The 24,952-nt window shown below is 45.3% G+C and overlaps 1 protein-coding gene across 3 annotated transcripts in view; it reads right to left on the bottom strand.

Annotated features, from left to right (window-relative positions):
• Positions 1 to 2,818: 2,818 nt before the first annotated feature.
• Positions 2,819 to 24,952, bottom strand: part of LOC134537418 (B-cell receptor CD22-like) — a 188,280-nt gene continuing 166,146 nt past the window's right edge. The window contains exons 8-15 of one of the 3 annotated variants that reach the window (XM_063377818.1): positions 22,844 to 22,974; positions 14,501 to 14,660; positions 12,609 to 12,899; positions 11,143 to 11,463; positions 7,811 to 8,071; positions 5,700 to 5,930; positions 4,706 to 4,936; positions 2,819 to 3,358 (exon numbers count right to left, since the gene is read on the bottom strand). In XM_063377818.1, coding sequence (XP_063233888.1) covers positions 5,881 to 5,930; positions 7,811 to 8,071; positions 11,143 to 11,463; positions 12,609 to 12,899; positions 14,501 to 14,660; positions 22,844 to 22,974 — 1,214 coding nt within the window. In that variant the 3' untranslated portion in view covers positions 2,819 to 3,358; positions 4,706 to 4,936; positions 5,700 to 5,880. Of the gene's footprint in view, positions 3,359 to 4,705; positions 4,937 to 5,699; positions 5,931 to 7,644; positions 8,072 to 11,142; positions 11,464 to 12,608; positions 12,900 to 14,500; positions 14,661 to 22,843; positions 22,975 to 24,952 lie in introns of those variants that run through there. The other 2 variants (XM_063377817.1, XM_063377816.1) reach the window with 2 other exon arrangements.

Raw genomic sequence — 24,952 nt, 5'->3', positions numbered from 1 at the left:
TAGGCGAGCGATGCTGCCCACTAGGTGTTATCGGCGACCTGCACACAGCTGTGGGACCATGTGTCGTGCTACTCCGACTAGGGCACCTGTAGTCTGACAATTACAAGCTCCTATGGATCTCGGTCCGGCTGAATGGTTAACCCATTGAGGCGCTGGTGGACACTGCGGCAAGCCACACTTAAATTAAGGCCCACCTAGTTCTGAGGCGGAGTTGACACCAGAAATCGGCACTGTGCAGCTGGCCACCATGGATCTGGCATGTCCACAACTGGGCATGTCCATTTAAAAATCAGCATCAGGGACCATATTAGCTATATGTACACCCTCATAGTGCAGGATCTTTAGGATGGGCTCATCCTGGGTTTGCACAGGAAGGTTACATGTGGGCACCCAAGGGCACTGGATGGTATATGGGCTCAATCATCCAGTTTTCCTGTCCCATCAGCTGTCATTGGATTGGCTTACCTACACCATGACATTCCCCATGAATACGCCACCCTAATGGATGGGGTACTAAGACAACACACACAGGTGTTCTCTGCAGCAGACTGGCTCCGACGTACCATCATAATGAAACGCTGCATTCTTTGATACCCCATAATCTTCCATTCAAGAAAGTACATATTTGGTTTTGGGCTCTTTGAGTAGGTAGGTAGTGATTAGGAAGAAGATTGAGGTAATTCTGAGCGATGGTTTCATTGAGCCGAGCAGTTCGCCGTATAAATGTTGGATTATCATGGCCAGTAAAAAGAATGGCTCGCTCAGGTTCTGTGTTAATTTCAAGTCCATTAACAGCATCACTGTCGCAGCATCCCCACCAGTTATCAATATCAATGTGGTCCTCATTGGGCTGGATGTTGCCAGAATCTCACCTCGCTAGACCTCAAGTCCGGATATTGGCAAGTTCCAGTACACCCTGAAGACCACCCAAGAAAACATTCACTTTTCCCGATAACCAAGGCTTCCAGTTCTTCGCTGTTCAGGCTGATAGACACCTGTGACCTTCCAGGCTATGATGGTCAGCATCCTGGATCGCTACATCGACAAGTTTTCCACTGCCTACCAAGACGACATGATCATCTGTTACAGAAATGGGTGGATCATTCACACCATCTTGCCCTAGTCTTCCAACGGCTCCCCAGACTTAGCCTCGTGTGCACTGTGCAACTGCCACATATGTACTGGGGAGCTCGAGTTCTTGGGCCACACTGTCAATGTTGAGGTATCGCATCCTATCCCAGAACAGTTGATGCCCACTGATAAGCAGTTCCCACACACTCGTAAACAGCTACAAAAACTGATGGGTCTGCTCATTTGGTTACAATCTTTCATTTTCATTCCTTACTTTGCCTTCATCACCACACATATGACAGACCTTCTCTCCCCTAAGATCAAGTTCCGGTGGATGGAGGCAGCAGAGCAAACCCTCAACATGATGAAATGGCGGTTTCGGGAGTGCCATATTCTGGTCCCATACGAGCCAATATTTGTCCAGTCCGAAGCTAGCCAGGAGGGGATGGGTGCTGTCCTCTTACAGCTGGGGGGAAGGGGGCAATAGGCAGGTCATGAGTATGCCAGCGCCAAGTTTGGCCCTGTGGAAAAGCACTACCAGGTAAAGGAGCAGGAATGTCTTGCATTGGCGAGGGCGCTCAAATGCTACCGGCACCACCTCAAAGGGTTTACCATCTCGAGTGTGTGTGTGAGGCTGTCTGCTCTTGGGTGGTTGGCTCCAGTCGAATGGTGCATGGGTGTATCACTCTATGTCTGGTGGATACATCTCCTCAAATCAATGAAGCTGTTGGTGGGAGGGTGCTGAGGGAAGGCGTAGTGTGTTGGCAGGCTGTGGCTTACTCACGCCAGGCTTCAACTGCGTTGGCAGTCTCTCGCTCTCGCACACGGCTTGGTCAGGATAGCGTGTCTTTATATTGCTCTTAGTATTGTTATTAGTGTAGGGTAATTAGTACTTCATGTTGTGAACAGGTCTCTTACTGCAGCATTATTTTGTGCTGCAAGCGAGAAAACAACAAAGTACTATTCGCACTTTTTAATTGTGACTTAAAACCAACACTCACTCTACAATCCTTTCTGTTGATACTACCTATTTAACTTTATAACTGAGACGTTCTTTTATGGAAATTCTGTATTAAACTGTGCTTAAACGTGTCTGTTATGGAATAGCAATTGATAGAAATTACTCTTTTTATTTATTTGTTTCATTATCAACATATATTTTTTTGTAAATTGTGTTAAAAAGGCTCAAATTAAGTGATTTACCGTAGTGGGATTTTTTTTAGGTATAAAAATCTCATTACATAGTAATGCAAATATGAATAATATGATAGGTACATGCAGAGAATCTATATCTGTAAATATCACACCTTTAAATATTTGGATCACAAAGGCATGTTATTGACAAGAAGAGTGCACTCAAGCGTAAACGTAGTGGATAGAGGCGAAGATTCACGTGATGTAGGTATGAGCTATTGTCAACCATAGCGCTCCAACACTTGTAGATTTCAGGTTCCCAATCAGGAGGCCTCCTTAACATTCTGTATTTAATGTTATTTTTATATGCATATTTAGGATTTGAAAGCATACTTTGTAAACTTTCCTTCGTGGTAGGTACATATATATTGCATTGCAGATCCTTGCTTAGTGTTACCTTTTTTTAAGCAAATAAAAATGTAACGTAGGTGTTATACTATTCATCTTCACTTCGTGCAGTTGTGGACACAGACAAACATCAAGAGCTCATTAAAAAATTGTACTGAAGAATAAAAAATAAAGGTTAAAAGTTGGGATAGAAAAACTCCACATGTTCAGGTAAGAATTTATTTTCTCTTCCGACACTTTGAAGTAAAATATTTTAAAATGTTTAATCTCAAACATGTTAGAATATTTCCCGAGCAAACAGTTATAGCACTGCAAACCTTTTCACCAGGTGGCATGTCCTCAGAAGCAAGAGTAGAAAACTATATCTCCCAAATAAAATTTTCACCAACAGACAACTACAATAGGTAACCACTGCAGTCACGAAGTATTTTTGACATTTAGGTCTTTTGCGGAAATTAAGTTTATTCACGACACAGTATTTTGTATTTGCTTTCTTATATCCATGAAGTTCTCTGCGAAAAGTACAGACCACATTAATGGCTACCACAGCTCCACCACAGCACCTAGTAGTTCTTCTGTATCCCCGGAGCATTGCAATGGCCACAGAAACCAAGTTGGGGCGAGGCTGGCAGATTAGTCGTGGTTGGGCATGAGACGTCAATATGTAGATTCAATTGAATTGTCTTGCTGTCTGTTGAAACTGGAAAGTGGCAGAAATTTCCTAGTTTAGAATAGTTCTCAATACCTGAAATATCACAAAAAACAAAACAACATATATAGCATAAAATTACATTTTTATTTTTATGGAAACAGCTATTGTAATGGCCAGACATCAGTTAAAGTAATAATTTTGTGGAATACAATAGTTCAATGGTAGGAATACAAAGAACAATATATTTGCGATTGGATTGAAATTTCTTTGTCTCATTTTCGAAAAACTTTCACAGCTAATGAGTAATGAGTAAAAACTAAGTTCTTTTTTGATTATTATGTTGTTTTTGCAATATCACATTTTTGTTGTTATATTGTAGATTCTGCGAACAATAGAAAATAAAGACTATTTATGATTTGCGAGTTAAACCAATAATGACATGAAAAAGATGGTTAGATGATAATATACTGTGGCCGACACACTGGTATTTTCGTTTGATAGCATGACTCGCAGCGGTCGGTGGTTGCTGGAGGACCACACAGCTGGAATAGACGTTACTACACCAGAGAATTTTGTTTTCATGTCATTACGACGAACTAGTTGGCCCCCCAACAGGACCCACAGTGTTTTTTCTGCAACACTTTCCTGGGTTTTGAGGGAATCGAACCCAGGGTCTTGACAAATTCCCTTGACAAGCTCCCCAAATCCTCGAGAAAAGACATTTATAAATAAAAAACAGACAGAGACAAGAAACTTTCACAATTTCTTTTTACAGTATACAGTATATTCGATTATATGCCTTCCGATTAATTGGACATTCAGTTAACCGGGATCGCAATTAAAAATTAAACAATTTTTTTCTGAAGGGGGGTGGAGGGTTTACCAAGGCCGCAAAGTGTAGTTTATTAGGGAATCTACAAGAGAAAAGAAAAACTATATATTATTAATTAGTAATAATCATAATTGTTGGTAATACTGGTAGGCCTACATTTGTTTTGTATAAATTACTTTCAAATTTTTTTTTTTGTATTGTATAACCATTTGAAATAGACCCTTCGTGATTTTTGCTTATTTGTGCTGACCTTCCCTTTCCCTAACACCCTTCCCCCCCTCACAATTACCACAGTGTTAATCAAGGTTCTGCTGAAATTATCTCTGTACATTTAATGAACTGGAAACACTTAACTTTATTGGTTAAAATTCATTTATGTATTTATAGACTTTTTCAGCACATAGCTCGATCAAATTTTTCAGTGTCTTTCACACAAACATGTGTGTTTTAAGGTGGATGTTTGAATATCTCTAAAAAACAAAGTTCTTAAAGGTAATTTCCTAGTAATTGCAAAAAATTGGAGGTATTTGCAAACTGACAAAAATAACTTAAAAACAAACAAAAAAACCTAAAAGAATTTCCTTACCGCTCACAATAGGACCACTTACACATGATAATAAATAATGATTTATTTATTTTCCCCAGGTATTTGTGATTACTTGGTCACACTGCATTTGTGATACTTAAGGCATCTTTCTGGTTAATACTAGAGAGATGTTTGCCAGCAGCTGTTATCCTCATGACCAGAGGAAGAAGTGATCCAGAACGTTCGTGTCAGATATTGCTGTGCCGACTTCAATGTGAAGTATTGTAGATCATCGCAGCTGATGGCACTTTCCCTGTAATAAAATCAATTGGAACACAATCTGTTTGTTATGAATTTTCCTTTGTGGTGCCTACCTGAAAACACATGTTATCTAAGGAACGTATTTTAGTTTTGTACAATTCAATTTACAAATCAGAATACATTCGAAAATTAATTAATTTTCCAAGAAAATAATTAAAAGGGTTGTGAGTAGCCTTGATCACTAAGGCAAAACTCCAAATAGTATGAAAAAACGATTGTTAAATCCCCACCCATTGTAAAATTAAAATTTATTTATTTGACCACCTAGTTGGTCCTTTGACAGTTGTTAAGTACAATTTATAGGTTTTTTCTAAAATATTATAGAGCAGTTGCCTGAATGCTTACTGTTGATAATTGATTTGATGAACAATATAATTGCTTTTTTAAAGTGGTAACGTCTTAAAAATCGATGAACGCCGGCTGCACGCACAAAAAATTGTCACGTCCCGCCTGAGTCAAGCGTGCAAGAACCGGCCAACCACCGTGCGAAAAAATCTTCTATAATATCAAACAGGTTAAGGCGGACTTTTTAACAAATTGTTCGTGATTATATTTAAGCAAATTATTTAAATTAAATTTGCTAAAACTGTAAATAATATTTGAAAATTAAAAAGTATGCAATTTTTCATCAATGTTTTCTTATGACGTTATCACGTAAAATTATCGTCCGTAAACTGACTTTACAGACAACCCCCCCCCCCCTTTTTTTTGTTAACTATAGATAGGCTATAAATATATATCTAAGAATAAGTTACCGAGTGGCTTGTGCCTGCTGAAGATGCTTGTCTCCCTGTCCAGGCTTCCAGGCAGGCAGAAACGGAACTGAAGCAGAGATGTTGCTAGCGCCAGGCGATTGTTCTTGGTCCCTATCCGACGACACTCCGCATCATGACACCTTCCTAGCGTTAGCTGCTCTCTGGTCCAGTTTTACAAGTACTAGAGCTGGGGCGTGGTGGCTTGGGCGTCTATCCTCTGTTCGCTCGTGTCTGAGAACACGAGGCAGAAGAAATCAATTACGGTTCTTTATAATTTGAAAACAAAAAAAAAGACTTAACTTTGCACTAGTGGTTCAGTGGCGGATCCAGAGGTTCACCTCGGAGGGGGGCACTCTAGGATTTCAGAACAGCCAGAAAAAATATGTCTTAAAATTACTAAATTTGTATTTAATCTACTCACACTACACATAACATCCAACCACCAGGTTTTATGATTCTACAAGAAATTCATTAATTATATTAAAATATTTTATTGGTTTCAGAAACAATAATTTTTTTCAACAATATTAATGTAGCAGACAACTAGTTTTTAGGATGGGGGGGGGGGGGGCACTTGCCCCTGGTGCCCCCCCTTGGATCCGCCACTGTAGTGGTTACTGCTGTGTACTGTTACTGAACTGTGTGATTCCCCATTGCCAAGATATTTAGATTTAGTCACTATACATGCAACAATAAGTCTAGAAATGTATCTACAAATTTTGTGCTCTATGCCTTGAATTCTATATTTATATTTTACAATAGCTGTAAATAAATTCATCATTTTCCTTTAGACTCTTGCAACTCCTGGGAGAGAAAAGTGAAACCTAACTGAACAAAACTATAATACTATAATATTCTTACACTTAATTAAAAATGAAGAACAGATTCACAAACAGATGAACAATTGCAAATGAATTTGAATGTACTTAATTTATCAGACTTAAAATGATGGTAAATTATTAAATTTGGGGGGAAAAAAATACATTACCAATTTTACCTATTAATTGATATTTTTTTTTCACAAGTGTTCCTTCATCTCTTAATTTTATGACAGGTTTTTAAAAAATATTATGTCATTGGTGATATATTACCAATTTAATTCAAAATTTCAACTTAGGGCAGCATTTTTTTTATTATTTATTTTCTGATAAAATTCTCTAACATAGTAGATACCATACAATGGTACAGAAATATTAGAAAAATGCAAATGATACAACCAGCATGCATCGATACAGAACAAACTTTTGTAAACAATTTCACAATACTGCAGATACATTACAATGCTTTAAGTAAATTAATGTTGCAATTTTTTCGAAATGTACCTATCTGAAACATTGTGAGTAGTTGAGAAGGGGGCAAGGGTTTCCACATGATCGTCAGTATTATTGCTAGAATATTGGAATGCTTCGCAAAAAAAAAATTAAATTCAAGTTAATTTGAAAAATCATGAATTTGTTTAAGTATATTCATTATGTCAGTAAAAGAGTGAAAGACAAATTAAGTGTACTGATTGTATATATATTCCTACCTACCTACTTCTATTAAATTTCAGGTGGATGTTAACATGTCATTCGAGCAGTACAAATTTTTTTTTGTCAAATTGGTCGTTATTAATACTTCTTTGTTTCATTTTGGGCATTTTTTTTTTTTTTAACTTAATTCAATGATTTGTGGTTTGTGCAGGAAGTGAAATCTCTACTAATTTCTATACTCCTTTGGATAAGCGGAATATGGCCACCACAGTTTTACATATGAACAAATCCTACAAAAATGTTTTAAACGTTATGACTTAAATAAAAAAAATAGTTTCACAAACATCCTTAGTTTTTTTTTTTGTGAGTTTAAACAGTTGTAAGGCAGGCTTGTGCGTTCATTGACAAAACCCGGTTCCAAAGTGTAAATTCAAGTTAATTTGAACAATTATGAATTTGTTTAAGTATTTTCATTAAGTCAGTAAATTAGTGAAAGACAAATCAAGTGTACTGATGTGTCGTGAGTTTAAATAGTTGTAAGGCAGGCTTGTGCATTCATTGACAAAACTCGGTTCCAAAGTGTTTTCAGGTGAGGCGGGTGGTGTGGAACACCAAGTGTGCTGGTAGCGTGCGAGGCACCTCTCGAGGGGTTGAGGATGTCGGGCTTGCGCTCGCACTCGGCGGCCGGCTTCACCACGTACGACGTGACGCAGCCCCGGGGGCCGTGGGCCACAACGAGGCCCGCCGGCTTGGAGCCGTGCTCGTGGCGGCAGCGCCTCCTGCGCAGCGCCAGCACGGCCGCCAGCAGCGTGGCCAGGCTCGCGGCGAGCACGGCCCCCGTGAGCAGCGCGGCGAGGGGCACCAGCCCCAGGCCCCCGGTGCCCGGCGTGCCGGTGGCATCTGCAACACCACGGCACGCCGCGTTTCATCATCTCTGCTAGTTAACCCTTTGTTTCGCAGAGGCATTTCCATGATACCACTTCGAAAAAATGTTACTATTTGCAATGTTTCAGTGGAATCTTTGAATATATATATACTGTATAGAAGTCGCCAGCCCAGGTTAAAATTTCTAATACTGTTTTGAGGTAGTTGGTTAATTCACCGCCGCAATCGCCACCATCTCTAGGGCATCGACTTGTGGTGGTCCCTAGCGGACAAGTGTCGAACTCTCAAACACCCCTTCCCCCTCCCGTTGAACTACCTTGAGCTGCAGTGAATGATAGATGGGGGGTGCGGGGAATGACAGCGGGCGACAGTGCTGCACTTTAACGTGTAAATAAGAACTAAGACGATACAGGGCGTTACGGCAGCGCACTGCAGCGGTGAAGTTCCCAAGCTGCTCATCATACGCTTCTGAAAAACGTAGTGTAAATCCTATCCACTCGCGACTTCTATACAGTATATATATTCAAAGGTGGTATTGCCGAAATACCTCGCGTGGTGCTATCTGGCGATCCTGACAAGAACAAGCAACATTGGCTGCTTTAATTTTTCCTTCCGCCACGTCTGCTGAAAAGTTACGCAATGGATTCTAATTTATTTTTAATATATTTCTGTGTGCCTCAAAGGGTTAAGGGCTGTTTATGTAAATTTAATACTATAACTTTCTCGCATTTGCCTTTCCTGTCACACATATTTTCCACAGATATTTAGTGACTGTGATATAATTGCTGCAAAAAACATATTTTCCACGGATATTTAGTAATTATGATATAATTGCTGTAAGAAGTCGCGCAATGTTAATTAAAAACACTTGCGCGACATTTTACACCTATTGTACAACACTTACTAACATATTGTGAAAACATTTGTGAAAGAATAACGAGAGCAAAAGATGTATGCTGTTAAATTTACAGAAATAGCCCTTAACTTTTCGTGATAACGAAAGAATGAAATAAACTAACATGGTATTTGAGATCCCACCTGAATCCGTGATACATGAAGGGATAGAAATGAGCTATCTTGGTTTCAGAAATTATTAGGACCACATATTTGTAATATTTTATCTTTTTAGAAATATATAATACAATTTCTTTTACTGCAAAATAATGAATATTAGTAAAATTAAAATAGTTTAGTTTTTAAAATGTAATATTTATTCTGCTAATTCATAAAATAAATAATGGTTATATCATAAACATTGATAATATATTTTATTTGTCTAGTCCAATTGTCACAAAAAAAGCCAGATCTAGGGGCCAAATGGATACAAAATTCCCGATGGATAATATTTTGATATGATGACTGGGATTATTTCGTGAATTATTTCTGTCATTTTGTCAACCAAACTTTTCCTGTTAGAGCTGCCATCTTGAAAACAACCTCAAATATTGTGTGAACTTTGTTTTGCCCATTATCTACCAAAAAATGCATCTGACAAAACTATTTGTGCTTTTCTTTCTCAAAGTGAACTAAATTTGCTACATTTTGAGACCAAATTGAGTTTTCTACCTTGAATATTTTCGGGGATACAATTTTCCAAATTGCAGCAACATTTTGCAAAGTAATCATAATGGAAAAATCTTAGCTTTCAGCCAGTTTTTGCCCAGTAGCTTTTAACGATAATTTACTTCAGTAAAATCCAGAGGAAAACTTTTAAACTAGACAAGAGGCCTTATAGTATAGCCCGAGGTTTGGTCCTTTAAAAACTACCAAGCAAGTAATTGGTGAAAAGTTCAAATTTTTCTTCTTTATCACAAAATTTTCTGTAATTCTGAGAGCTGTATCTCAAACTATTCAAGGTAAAAAAAAAACTCAATGTAGTCTCAAAATGTAGCAAATTTATTTCACTTTTCACTTTCAGAATGAAAAGTACATAATATTTTGTTAAATACCTACTGGGAAAAAAACAAGAAAGAACACACAATTTTTGAGTATTCTTTCAAGATAGTGGCTCCAGCACAAAATGTTTTTTTTTTTTTTTTTTTTTTGGCAAAATTTCAGAAATCACTCACAATATTATCTATGCATCATATAAAAAAAATAGCTCTACCGGCAAATTTGCATTCATTCTTGACTATTTGACTTGTTTATATGTTGCACAGATACATCTAATTATCTAATAACATTTAGGGTCTTCAGTGTTAAGGATCGCTGCTGAGATTTGAGAGCACATTTTCAAAGTAATGAAGCATAGAAAGTTCATATTGCTTAAGTTTTCAGAGTTAATGCTTAGTTTACACTGCATGATATTATAATTTTTTTTAAAACATGTAGCGTTAAAAAGTTTTTGACGTGATAATGTCTTATAAATCGATGAACGCCAGCTGCACGCACAAAAACGCATGACTCGTCACGTTCCGCCTGAGCCGAGCGTGCAAGAACCGGCTAACCACCGTGCGAGAAAATCCTCTATGATATCAAACAGGTTAAGGCGGGCTTTTTAACTAATTGTTCGTGATTATATTTAAACAAATTATTTAAATTAAATTTGCAAAAACTGTAAATAATATTTAAAAATTAAAAAAAGTATGCAATTTTTCATCAATGTTTTGTTATGACGTTATCGCGTAAAATTATCGTCCGTAAACCGACTTTACAGCAGGGGCGTAGGAACCGGGGGGGGGGGGGGGGACAGGGAGGACGTATCCCCCTGAACTTTTTGGGTGGAGGGGACTGTCCCCCCCAACTTTCTAGACCGTGATATTTTTATTTTATAACATTATTCTGCCCAACTTTATTTGTAATTTCTTCACTCATAAAATTTTTATCTTAAGGAAACAATAATAATTTTTAACATCAATGTATCCAATGGTTAGATACAAAAACCTGCTTAAAAAGCGCTATTTTGCACCCCCCCCGTTTTAGTAAGAGGGGAATGGGTTTACGTGACATCAGAATCATTATTTGTCCCCCCCCCCCAAATTTATGAACACAGCTACGCCAATGGACTTTACAGACAACCACCTTTTTTTTTTTTAAAGTAATTGACACCCGGATCATAAAAAAATGAACCGATGCAAGAACAGCACCTGTCCTCTTCTCGGCGTCCCCCAGCGTGATGTCCTCGATGATGGCCACCTCGCTGCGGCCGCGGGCGTTGACGGCGTACAGCACCAGGTGCAGCGTGGGCGTCTGCGCGGGCGCCAGGTCGCCCAGGGACACGCGGAAGGCCGGCTGGTCCGCGGCGGACGTGTTCAGGCGCAGCTTCATGGTGCGCGACTCGTAGGCCTCGAGCGCGAAGCGCTGGGGCAGGCCGCCGTCGAAGCCCGCCACGCAGTCCACCTGCAGCCCGGCGCCGGTCCCGTTGCCCGCCGGCCGCAGCGTGCAGTTCTGTAGCGGGCTCGGCCGCACTGCGAGGCCCGGCACGAGACACAACGCTTCGCTCTGCATCCTCGTTGCTACTACCAGGACTTACACTAGTTCACCCGAGGTTTAAAAATGGATTCAATTAATTACTCCTTTATGTTCCAACATCAAATAATTGATGGGAGTTTAAAATTATGATGTTTTTACATGTCAACATAATACATACTAGAAATGACATACTATTTAGGGTGCTCAGATAACAATCGAATTTCGTGAAGCCAGTAATCTTAAAATTAAAAAAAAAAAAAAACTCAGTATTTGTTAGAGGATATTTTGGAGAGCTGTGGTAAATCAATATTAGGATGACAGAACTTAAGACTGGAACCTGAGACTTTACCTAGGTCCTCCCGAATGTAGGCTCAATGTTTTTTTACCATTGTACTGATTCCCTAGGTTAAACAAATCTCTGTATTCAGCATACCGATGCATTGGCTTCAGTACTCAGTGACATTACTACAAGTCAAATCAGGGACGTCGGAACGTTTTCATGAGTGGGGGGGCCAAAAGATGTATCACACTTACCACAGTCCTAGAGCGGGGCGTGGCCCTCCCCCGGAAAAATTTGGAATTTTAGATGCAAAATTGTGCTATTTAATGAGTTTCCGAACCAAAATAATAAATATACCATTCCAAGAATTTGATGACGTAGTATGTAATAAATATTAACGCTCATTCCTAGATCTTGACCTCTCGACAAATCGCCTCTCTCTTGTTCTGGGCCATGGAATGGCTTGATACTCTGACAGTAGATGTAGTACAATTGAAATATAATACCATCCAGGAGTTTTCAATCATTTTACAGTATATATTGACAATCATAAATTTGATTTTATAATCCATGTGATCACCAATGCAACGTTTGTAACTACTGGTTGAGAAAAATGCTACTAGGACCGAACATTTATTCTGGGAAAAGGAGGGGGGCGAAATGCTACTCACACCCCCCTCCCCCCCCCGTGCATAACGGCACGGGGGCGACTCGCCCCTGCTGCCCCCCCTGTTCCGACGTCCCTGAGTCAAATGTAGTTCTTCAATGTCTTAGAGGCTTTGTACATCACAAATTGTTGAATGAACAGTGACCGTCTTCCTGGAAACAGCGTGGGAGATGTGGGAGCCGTGGGAGCGGTACCTGCGGGCAGCACCTGGAAGACGCAGGGCTCCGCCTGCCGCCCCACGGCGTTGCTGGCCCAGCACGCCAGCGTGCCGTAGTCGCGCTCCGAGGCGGGCGTGTAGCCGAGCGTGCCGGCGCCGCCCGGCCGGTGCCGTGCGCGCGGCACGCTCACGCTCTCCCCGCTGTGGTTGAACTGCCAGTCGAAGCGCAGGTCGTCCGGGTCGGCGCTCACCTCGCAGCGCACGCGCACCGTCTCGTCCAGGGACGCCCCCACCAGCTGCACCTCGTCCGAGCGGCACACGGGCGCGTCTGGCGGGGCCGTCACAACATGGCTGCTGCACACTAGCTGATGTACCCGGCGTTGCCCGGGCTGAACACACGGAGCTTTTCGTCTGGGATAGCGCTATGTGACAGTGTGTTGGACGTAGAGAAATGTCACACAATTACTGTTTGTATGTCTATCGGTTATTTATTATTTATTATTAATTATAAATTATAAATTAAGACCATTAATCAAAATAAAAAACCATCCTATCTCTCAAGTAGGAAAAAATTACACATAAATGCCAATTTTCATCGAAATTGGTTGACTTGGTGAAGAGTTCACTGGAAACAAACATCAGGACACTGGATTTATATATATATATTAAGATTGTAACATAAACTTATGTTAACGGTGAAATTTTAAAACACCAGAAATGGAAATGTAATAACATTTTTGCGTGTAATCGGAATAATCTGACAGTTGTTATTTTGTAGACCCGTTAACAGCAGAAGTTTAAAACACATCTGTGGATGCCAGCAGATTCAGCCCATTCACTACTTACGGCACACCTTCACAGACAATTGAGGATGCCTTTGGTAAACAGGCCCTGGCGCCACGAGAAGGCAAGGGGTTTGCCGCAAGTGTCGAGAGTCTTTGTGTTCGCATCGCACACCCTTTCCACGGTTCTGGAGTAACCTGTCTCAGGTACTGGAGCCAGCAACAGCTCCGACACCTCGAGCAATGTTAATCTTCCGCTAGACCACTCATGAAGCTGATGATCACACCGAGTGGACAAGGGAGATGAAGCAGTTTGATTAACTACCGGTGCATGAAACTCACAAGGGGAAGTCAAAAATTTCTCCTGTCTACTGGCATGCATAAAATGTTCTACAAAATAGGGTTTGTAACCATTCTTGGTTCATTTTTCGCACCACTAAGACAAGAATTCAAAACGAATTTCATATTAGAGTCATAGGCGTGCCTACAGGGGGGGCCAGGTGGGCCATGGCCCCCCCTATTGTAATCACTCAGATCGGCATTTTCTCTAATGCCTTCGTTAATATTCGTATATTCCTGGCACTGTGACACTCAAACTGTGTTTTAGTGTTGCAGTGTGATAATTAACAATATTTTTAAACATTTTATCGTTCTGGAAATACAGCCGCCTTAGTTTATTTAAAACACGAGGTCCCTTAAAATGGCCAAGCAAAAAAAAATTAAGAGGTTTGTTAAAGTCCCGTTGTCTGAATTGCTGTGTTTGCATTCACTAAAAAGAAGTTAATTTCAAGGTAGATCTGGACCAAGCTATTGGAAAATTCGAGAGGGGAAAATGTGTAAGTACCCTTTCAACATTATCTATGGAAAAAAAAAAACATATTTTCAAGATTGCTAAAATTATACGGATATAAATATTAACTAGTAAACATATCTTGTCGATACTGCACAAAAATATAAACACGCAATGAGTGAATGTATTTAGACTATTTAACATTCTAAATTCAGCTTCTGATTTAAGAATTTAGCAGGGCCCCCCCTAATGGAAATGTCTGGGCACGCCTATGATTAGAGTGTTGTGTTTTGAGTTGTTTGAGTGGAAGCTCGGGCGACCCTCCTATCGGAACATGTCGTGGTGTAGAGTACTCACACTGCACGCGGAGCAGCACTGGCCGGCTGGCGGTCTCTCCACGCGTGTTGGCTGCGACACAGACATAGCTGCCGGAGGCGTGCCTCGTCACGCCCTGCAGCACCAGGCTGTTCTGGCTCAGGATCACCCCCGACGACATGTTCTGGGTCACCACCAAGCCCTGCGCGCACGCCCCATCTCACGCCACTCCTTCTCCATTACCCTTCTCTAAGTCCCCAGCTGCAGAGTGCATTAATTACATGCTCTATGTTCTAGCACATGTATCTCATAGGAAAGAAATAAAGATTTTAGACTAATTTATTAATTTTTTTTTGATGTCAGACAAAACATTCAGAACAAAGCAAACCATACCTACTATATTAATGGTAACCGAACCTTTTTCAACCACAGTTGGAAATATCAGGATATTCTAAAAAAAAAAAAAAAAAAAAAAAACAATTTAATTAAGTTTGTATGGATATGAGTCAGGGCTTTAGTAATGTATATTAAAAATTTACCCATTATATTTGTTTATATAAGTAGAAGCTATTGTCAAAAAATCCAAAACAAAAAAAAATTCATACACAGTAACTTTCTAAATATACACTAGCACTAATGAAATTGTGCATACAAATATGTACAGTTCTGACGTAAATTTTAAAGTGATAACTCCTTGTTATTTCCAAAGGTAATGTGTCACTTCACTAATGCTTGCCCAAGAGTGAGGACTGGATTGCTTAATACTATTTCCATCCTCATCTCCATCAAATCAAATTCAAATTCAATAAGTTTATATTGACAAGGTCGGGGGATTCGGTAGTATTTATAACGTACTTTTAGTGGGCGCCACCGTGTCTAGGGGGCACGGACCCGGCGAGAAGACTCTGTCTCAGGCGTGACGTAGCCCGTGTGGCGGCGTGACTCGTTTCCCCCTTTCGCAATTACCTTAACCACGCAGTGGGATCTCAGGGCGCCCCACACGCCGACAAACAACACTCGAAGCACGCAAACACAATGTCTCTATGAAAACGCCTTCCTCGGAGAGCCGGAACGGAGCGTCTCTCTTCAGCTGGCGACGGGAAGCGACTGCGCGAGCAATGGCCGCAGAGGTAGCGTGGTGAAGAGGGGGGGGGGGGGGTGTTTGGCGCCAAGCGCCCTGAACAGTTACCCTGTCTCCCGTCGTGCCGCGGACGTGGTTAAAATGCATAAAAATTACAATAAATTTTAATATAAAAACATATGGCACTTGGGGAACAAAACAAAAGATTGCACAGTATTATTATATCTTGGGGAGCGAAGCACTGATTCTACAGCGCCCTCTTGCGGCGGCGCGCTATTTAAAACACGTCAGCCGGGAGGATTAACAGGAAGGGAGGGAGGTGGTGGCACATCGGGCTCAGATGGGCGTAGCCCTGGACGACGTCAATTGCCCCCTCCTAAAGTAGGCCGATGTGATGACATCTCCCGACCTTGAGTGGGCGTGGCATTGTTTACCTCGCGCTCCCTGTGGCAATGTTTACATTTCGCCAGCTGAGCAGCAGCTCCGTGCCCTTGGATGTCTCCTGGGTCGTAGGTTGTACCTTGGAGCGGGCTCGGGTGCTTCTCTCTCTCCTTCACCTGCCTCGGATTCTGCGGGTTCTTCCACGAAGACCCGAAAGTCTGAGTCCTCTATGGAATAGTGGAATGGCCACATCATCTCATGGCTGTCCGGCGACTCTGGTCGTTCGTCCGCTTCGTCTGGCGTCCATATCAGAGGCAAGGGCATACCGTCTCCTCTCGTCGACAGTTCGTCTGTTTCCGCGAACCCGCGGAAGGGAGAGTCCTCTCCGTCTGTCTCTGTGAACAGCTGTCTTGTCAGGCCCGTTCTGCGTGGGGCTGGAACTGGCGACTCCACTTCCACTCCTGGAAACCCGTGGAATCCTGCGCCCTCGTTCTCCATAGGGGTTGATGTCGCAGCATTGGCGTGATGTTGGTCCTCGGTAACTGTGGGGGTCACGGGTTCGCTTCCCTCTCCCTCAGGGCCTCCTTCCCTGCCTCCGTGCGCGATTCGTACATCATCCCGATGGTACTTCGCGGCACGACCACTCGGAAGTGTGACTACGACCGCGGTGGGACCTGGTATGCGCAACACTGCTATGGGGCCGATCCACTTGGGTGCAAGCCCCGCACAGAAGTTTTTGTTTCCAGCTGAGAGTGGATGTAGACGCGCGTACACCATCTGCCCAGGCGTCAGTGGCGGCGGTGGTCGTGTGGTGACGGGTGTGTGTTGCGCCTGGTAGGCCGCCTGCCTGCGACGAGCCTCTTCATGCGTCATAGCGATGTTCCGCCCGCGCTCCTCTGGGGATTCTTCCCTGTCCTCCGCGCATCTCTCTTGCACCCGGTACTGGCCGGGCAGGGGTAGGTTACGTCCTTGCACGAGTGTGGCTGGAGATTCGCCGGTAACTGTGTTCACACGGCGCCGCAGGCAATAAGTGATTTCCGGGATGTGCGTGTCCCACAGGGTGTGGTCTTCAGCCAGCCGGAGTCTCAGCTGCGCCTTTATCTCCTGGTTGCGCCTCTCGGTGGGGTTAGCGCGGGGGTGGTACAATGGCGTGGTATGCGTCGTGACTCGCCACGCCTCGCATAGCTCCCTCCACTTCCGTCCCGAGAACTGTGACGCGTTATCCGTCAACACAACGCGTGGGTAGCCCCAGCGCGGGAAAAATTCTGTGTCCATGGTGCGTGCAATGGTGCCAGCGCGGCAGTTTGACAGCGGAAAGGCCTCGACCCAGCGCGTGAAGCAATCCGTCACAACCAACAGGAATCTCTTCCCGCGTGCTGACCTTGGGTACGGCCCCATCAAATCCAGAGCGACCGTGTGAAATGGCTCGGATGGTCGCCGGGGTCTTTGTTGTTCTCGCCCATCGGCTCGCCGCACCTTTCGCCGTTGGCAGTGTCGGCATCCTCGCACGCCGTCCCTCACATACTTGTTAACCCCGGGCCAAAAGAAGAGGTCTCGTACTGCACGTACAGTCTGATCCGTACCCGGGTGTCCGGCTAGTCTGTTCACATGTAACATTGTGAATATTTCGCGTCGCGTCACTGCGGGTGCAAATGTCCGCCATGGTTGTTGAGTGCCTGCGGTGCGTGCCTGTAACAATCCCTCGAGCACACGGTACCCCTCGCACGCAGCCTCCCCGCACTGACGTATTAGCCCTTGCGTGTGTTCGTCTCTGCGTTGTGCCGCGCGCACGAATGCGTCTAGATCGTCTAGTTCCGCCCCTGGCGGTAGGGTGGGGGTATTGTTTACATCTGTGATCGCACACAGCGCCGCCGCCTGACTAAGTGTGTGTGGCCTAGGTGTCGGTGTGCCGCTCGTGGGTGGGAGGAGCTCGTCCCAGTCCGCGTCGTCCCGCGCCTCTACCGTGTCGTCTGGGTTACGCGACAGCTCGTCGGCCAGCTCGTTCTGTTTGCCAGCGACGTGTTCCACAGTAAAGTCGAGTGCTTGCAGGACCATAGCCCACCGCGTCAATTTTGACCGCCGCCCCTGCATAGTGGCAAGCCATTTCAGGCACTGGCTGTCTGTCCGCAGTATGAAATGCTGGCCCTCTAGGTGTGGCCTGTACCTCCTCAGGGCCCACACCACGCCCAAACACTCCCTCTCATTCACACTGTAGCGTTGCTCTACTGCCCCGAACTTGGCGCTCGCATACTCAATTATGCGAGGCTCGCCAGCATCTCCAAGCTGTAACAATATGGCTCCTATTCCCTGTTGGCTTGCGTCCGTTTGTACAATTATCTGCTTCCCTGGATCTAGTCGGGCCAGCAAGTGACATTGCCGGAAACGCTGTTTCAATTCCTCGAAAGCTGCTTGCATTTCCGTGGTCCACCGGTAGGACTTTTTTGGTGACAGCTGTTCCGTTAGTGGTGCGGCGATGACAGAGAACTCTGGTATGAACGCACGTAGCCAATTGGCCAGTCCGATGAACCGTTGCAGCTGCTTACGAGTGTTTGGGATAGGCTTGTTTACAATGACAGATAGTTGTTGTGACGTTGGCCGATTCCCCTCCGCATTCACGACCAGGCCCAAAAAATCTAGTTCCGTTGTACCTACGTGACATTTCTCGGGGTTACATGTAAGCCCGTGGGCGGCTAGTCGCTCTAGGATCAACGCGAGGTGGTGCGCGTGTTCGTTCCATGTCTGTGACCAAATGATAATGTCATCAAGATATGCGGCCGCGAACTTGCCCGCGTAGTCCCCTAATACACGCGTCATCATGTTCTGGAACGTGGCGGGTGCATCCTGCAATCCAAAGGGCATGGCGCAAAACTGAAACCGTCTGCCGTCCGGAGTCGTAAAAGCGGTTTTAGGGCGGTCCTCTGGGCGTATGGGTACTTGCCAGTAACCCGCTTTTAGATCTAACGAGGAAAAAATCTTTGCATTACCCAACCCCGTGATTGTATCTGCGATGTTCAACAGTGGAGGTGGTGCGTTTACTGTTACCTTGTTAATTGGTTTAAAATTAACGCAGAAACGTAAAGTGCCATCTTTTTTTTCTGCTAGTACGACCTGGAAGTTGTATGGGCTCTCGCTGGGCTCGATAATGCCATCTCGCAACATTTCCCTCACTTGATTCAGGATGGTCTGTTTCCCCGTGTGCCCGTAGCTGCCAGGAGGGATGAACATAGGGGTGTGGGGGTGAGTAGGAATAGAGTGCTCTGCGACCGTCGTACGTCTCAGCGGATCGGCAGTCGCGAACACGTCACTGCGGGGTACAATTACACTCTGGATAGCTGCCTGGTGCTCACGGGGCACCCCATGCTTGAAAGTAGCGAGACTGACCTGGTGTTTGGTTGGTGGCGGTGAGCGTCCGAGGCCATACACTGTACGGCGGCCCTGGTTGCCGACATGTACGCACCCATCGCGTACCTCGATCATGGCACCTTGGTCGTACAGCCACGGATGTCCCAGGATAACGTCGTCTCGGAGGTCGTCGACCACCAACGCCGTGGTGCTCGAACGTTGGTCGCGCACGTCCACGTGCAGCGTTACGACGCCCCTGGTGTGGCAGGCGTTCCCAGTGGTCGCCAGCTGGAGTTGGCCCGGCCAGGCCTCGAAGGGCGTCCCTTCGGCGAACTGCGATGACACACAGTTGTGGCTGGCGGCGGTGTCAATGAGGGCACTGACTGCCCGCCCGTTGACCACGACCGGGATGCGAAGTAGCACGCACTCCTCCACGCTCACGTGCCCCAGGCTTGGTCCAGCTGTTGTTGTTGTGATAGCCGGTTGCGTGGGGGTGGCGGGCCGTGTTAGCGCGTCGCCCCCGGCTGCCCGTTTCCCGACGGATCGTTCCGTTGGGCTGCTGGTCAATATCGGTTGCGCACTGGGCAGTCCTCATGCCAGTGGAAGGTGCCACTCGGGCACGAGTGGCATTGCGGTGGCGGCCCCACGCCAATCTCGCGTCTACGCCACGCCGGTGGCGGGCGTTCTTGCCGACTGTTGTTGGCGGATGGGAAGTACGGCACCACAGCCGTTGCGTCAGCGGCTGTCACGGTCTCTGCTCGTACTGTCGATTTGGATGACCGTACCGACTTCAGGTCATACTCAACGGCGCGCGCGTGTTGCGTGAACTCCTCGGCCATCTGGCGGGTTGCATGTCGTAGATGCGGGCGTAGCTCCGGACGCATCAGCTCGACGATGCGCTCCAACAATCCCTCCGGGCCGCTCGCCGGGAACAGCCGTCTATGTAGCCGGAGCTTCTTGACAATGAACGCCTCCGCCGATTCATTCAGACTCTGTTCCAGACAGTACAACTCCGTCCTGACCTTCATCTCCGCTTTCACGTCCGCGAACCGCGCCTCGAATCGCCGTGTGAACTCCGACCAGGGCATGTCGAATTCACTGACGATGCTCCACCACGTCTTCGCCTCCCCTCTTAGCGCGCCTCCCACGCGCTCTGCCCACTCCACGTCCGGCACGCCGTACCGATTCAGTCTCTCATGACACACTCGCACGAACTTCCCCGGGTCGTCACACGTCCGTCCAGAAAATTCGGGCAGCTCAATGTGACCCACAGGCGTAGGTCGCGCGCACGCATTTGTTGGCTCGACATAGACTCGCGTCCCCGTGGCGAACGCCGCCCCGCGTGTTGCGAACTTCACCTCCCGACATTCGGTGCAGTCGTACCAACTGTCGCGTGAAGAAGCCTGCTCGGTCTGGTCCATACACCGCACGTGTTTGAAGGCCCGGTAGTTTCGGCACCAAGCGTCCTTGCCCGCCTCTCCAGTACAGGTTGCCACAGTACACTTCAAACGTTCTATCCCGACTGAATTCATTCGCCCCGCAAAACCGTCCAGGCGTGGTTCGCAGCGTTCCAGACACACGCATGTGTCCATCCACGAGGCCCCCGTGACGCCCCCCACGTGCCTCGGACGTGCGCACGTGACGCAATACATACTGTTTATGTTAAACACGAGCTCTGGTTTAATTAAGCCCACTCCAGCTGCCGGTCGTCTATCGTCTGCCATGCTCGCATTAGTTCAACTCACATAAGCACTGCAACAAAATTACCGCTACCGGGATGCGGAATGCCTCTGCTGCGCCTGGATTCCTGGAAGCGCGCTAGTGGTCACTGGATCGGTCGCGACGGAGTACCGTTAGGCGCGCTGCACGGACAATGGCTGCTCGGCTCCGACGGAGTACCGTTAGGCGCGCTGCACGGACAATGGCTGCTCGGCTCCGCGCACTCCGGTTAACAATCGCACAACTCCCGCGCATCCGGTCTTGGTGGTTAAGGCAGCTTTTTGTCACGCCCCACGCTCTTGGGAGCCAATTGACAAGGTCGGGGGATTCGGTAGTATTTATAACGTACTTTTAGTGGGCGCCACCGTGTCTAGGGGGCACGGACCCGGCGAGAAGACTCTGTCTCAGGCGTGACGTAGCCCGTGTGGCGGCGTGACTCGTTTCCCCCTTTCGCAATTACCTTAACCACGCAGTGGGATCTCAGGGCGCCCCACACGCCGACAAACAACACTCGAAGCACGCAAACACAATGTCTCTATGAAAACGCCTTCCTCGGAGAGCCGGAACGGAGCGTCTCTCTTCAGCTGGCGACGGGAAGCGACTGCGCGAGCAATGGCCGCAGAGGTAGCGTGGTGAAGAGGGGGGGGGGGGGGTGTTTGGCGCCAAGCGCCCTGAACAGTTACCCTGTCTCCCGTCGTGCCGCGGACGTGGTTAAAATGCATAAAAATTACAATAAATTTTAATATAAAAACATATGGCACTTGGGGAACAAAACAAAAGATTGCACAGTATTATTATATCTTGGGGAGCGAAGCACTGATTCTACAGCGCCCTCTTGCGGCGGCGCGCTATTTAAAACACGTCAGCCGGGAGGATTAACAGGAAGGGAGGGAGGTGGTGGCACATCGGGCTCAGATGGGCGTAGCCCTGGACGACGTCAATATTAATCACAAATTTTTCTCTTTACAGTTTTGGTATTTACAACAAGACACTCCAGCACTCAGTGCTCTTTTGCCTGATCTAAGTTTACATATATATATATGATATGGTAATTGTACAAAACATAGCATTACACTTTTCGTTATGTTCTGATGAGTCATCACTTCAACTTACCCTACTGGCTTTAATAAGTTTCTTTTTTTTTATAATTTTAACTCGTGTAGTTTGTGATCAGGAAAGGGCTCTTCCTCTTTCTAAATCTTGAGAGACTACTTCAAGAACCCTTCCCCTGGAACACTCCTGGAGCTTCCGCTGGATTACAGTGGTGGATCGGAGGGTGGGCGCCAGCTAGCACCTGAGCGGTGGCTAAATCATGGGCACCAGCTAACACACGAATGCCAGCTAAAGCATGGGGTGTCAATTAACACGTCAGTGCTAGGGAAAGCAGGGGTGTCAGCAGGGGCATATCAAGGAGTGACTTTGGAGGAGCAGGCCCACCGGTAGTCTGGACATAGCATGATATCCTGTTTATTACTTCAGAACAGGGGCGCAACAACTAAATTTCCAAAAGGGGGGGGGGGGGGGGCGGCAATATACCTTTTTATAAAGAATCACCGATCCCCCCCCCCCCTATTGAAGCGGGGGGTCCGGGTGTCCTCCCCCGGGAAAATTTGTATTTCAAGGTGGAAAATGGTGCTATTTAAGCAGTTTTATTATCTAAAAATTGATTACACAGCACTTTATTTGCCCCCGTTTGCCCCCACTTCAAGGTATCAGAAGGGGGGGGGGGCAAAATACCCTTGCCCCCCTTCCTGTTGTTGCGCCCCTGCTTCAGAAGTCGTATTATCCGGGGAATATTTGACCCTTCTGGGGGGTAACATGCCCCCGTGCTCCCCTCTGAATGGGCGGGACGGCGCACTCACGTCGTGCAGCCACACGATGCGGTGCTCCCGGGGGTTGGCGCGGATGTCGCACTCGAAGTACACGTCGTCGCCCTCCTTGATGCTGTCCGGCACCATCTTGCTGCCCAGCTGCAGCTCCACCTGCGGCGGGTCTGCAACAGCGCCGTCACGCCGTGTGTGCTGGAGCACCCCTGGGTACGAAACTAGAGCCGAGAGTGGACACACGCAATGAGTAGGGTGGTGAAAGTAAGAAAAATTGAAAGCTAAGCGAAGAAAGAAATAGTAACTATATCAGTATTAACATAAAATTTTATCTTTGGTTTTTGGTTTGCTAGCCAACAATTTGGCACTTATTTCTGGCCACTGGGTATAGGATAGGAAATGTATATAATGAATAAACAGTCATCTGTAGTGAGGGTACAAAAGAAAAATTAGAAGAAAACCACCCTCTATACTGATGGTTGGAATTGAAACCACGACCTCCCAACATGAATCAAACATGCTATAACAAGACCATTGACTAATAACAATTGAAAAAAAATTAATTTTGCATTTTTTTATAATATTTTTTCTATAATTTTCATATTACCATAAGAATACGAAACTATTAACAATAAAATGATCACTTGACCAGACTTTGAAATCCGGTCAAAATTGTGTGATTGTGTTGTTGTTGCTACGGTTGGCCCGTTGACAGTTGTCATCACACTATCCTTTGCCAGAAAAATAAGTCTGATTTTACCTGTAAAACTAGAGTGTGTGAGAAGGCATTCGAAAGCCAGTTATTAATACAAACGGAATTATAAATTAATAAGTAGTAAATTAAGCACTAGTGCTAGAATGCGGGTGGCATTAGACTCCACTTGTTCGAAGTTTGGAACCCACCCGGCGGCAATGGGCCATGTTCCCTCCTCCTTGTTCTTCCTCTCCCTCTCTGCTGAGCGGTGAAACAACCGTGTTCTCGACAGAGCCTGGGGCAGCTCTGAGTATGGTCGGATTCTAGTTTAAGGCAGAGTGAGGTTTCTCTCTCCCTCCCTCCCTCTCATTGTTGTCGTTTTCTCTGTGATACTAGCCTGGCTGAGACAGTGCATTCTTCGCTGTGTCGATCATGGGTACGTAGTAAGTTTGTGATACACGAGCACACACTACCGTATCAGGAAAAGGGGGGTGGGCGGGGAAAGGAGGTGTTTGCCCCTTCCGAAGTGGAATTTTTTTTTTTTTTAAAAAGGAGCAAGGCTCTGTAATTAGAGAAAATGTGTAACTAATCCTCAATGCTATTCAAAATGTTTTAAATAAATATTTTGGCCCCATAAACTCTCCCTTCTCTATGAAAGAGGTTGAATTCCGGATTATGCAAACCCTCCTCTTTCTGGCGGATTCCGAAAAATTCCCTTCCGACTATTTTGAGCTATATACGCCCTTGTGGCACACAAACCCATAAAACTGCCTTGACGGTTTTTCAAAAATTAAATTACATTTATTTTTATAATCTAACTTAACCTAAATGTGTCTCATGCATGTTCTTAAGGGGTATTATCCCCCCCCCCCCCCCAATCTAGGATTGTTCCATATTCCTACTATAATTCTAATTTTGAACTATTAACCCAATTTTTGGCACGCCATAGGTACAAACCATATCTCCCAGATCTTCTGAACATTTACTAACCGGCTGTAGTCTGAATGTATTTCATGCGGGCGATTACAACTACAGTTCACGAGTGTTGGCTTCAACAAGCAGCCTAAGCCTCATGCCACGTCAGACCATAAGGAAAAAAAAATTGCACGGAAGCTTTATTGCACACGGTGTCCAAATATGGCAAAAATGGCGAGGCCTAATACTTCTTAAATCGGAGACTAGCCGTCAATGGCAGCGAATGTCTTATAGCGTTAAAGCTGTAACTAGTCAAGAACACCCAGCACAGCGAGTCTCCTCAAGAGAAGTAAGGGGGCGACACTTGACGTGTCCTGTTTCGGGCAACGTGACGTACCAGAAAAAAAAAATTGGGGCGGGGTCTGTGGTGATCTGAAAAATAGATGAGTTGTTAAGAATACACGTCGCGTCTCGGGCATAGAGCGAGGTGTTTGTTCGTCGGGAGAAAGACGCCGAATAGACACGTGGTTAATTCAGGA

This window comes from Bacillus rossius, chromosome 12 (assembly GCF_032445375.1).
Source record: "Bacillus rossius redtenbacheri isolate Brsri chromosome 12, Brsri_v3, whole genome shotgun sequence".
NCBI lineage: Eukaryota > Metazoa > Arthropoda > Insecta > Phasmatodea > Bacillidae > Bacillus > Bacillus rossius.
The sequence above is the reverse complement of the archived record's forward strand: the minus strand, read 5'-3'. Positions and strand labels throughout refer to the sequence as shown.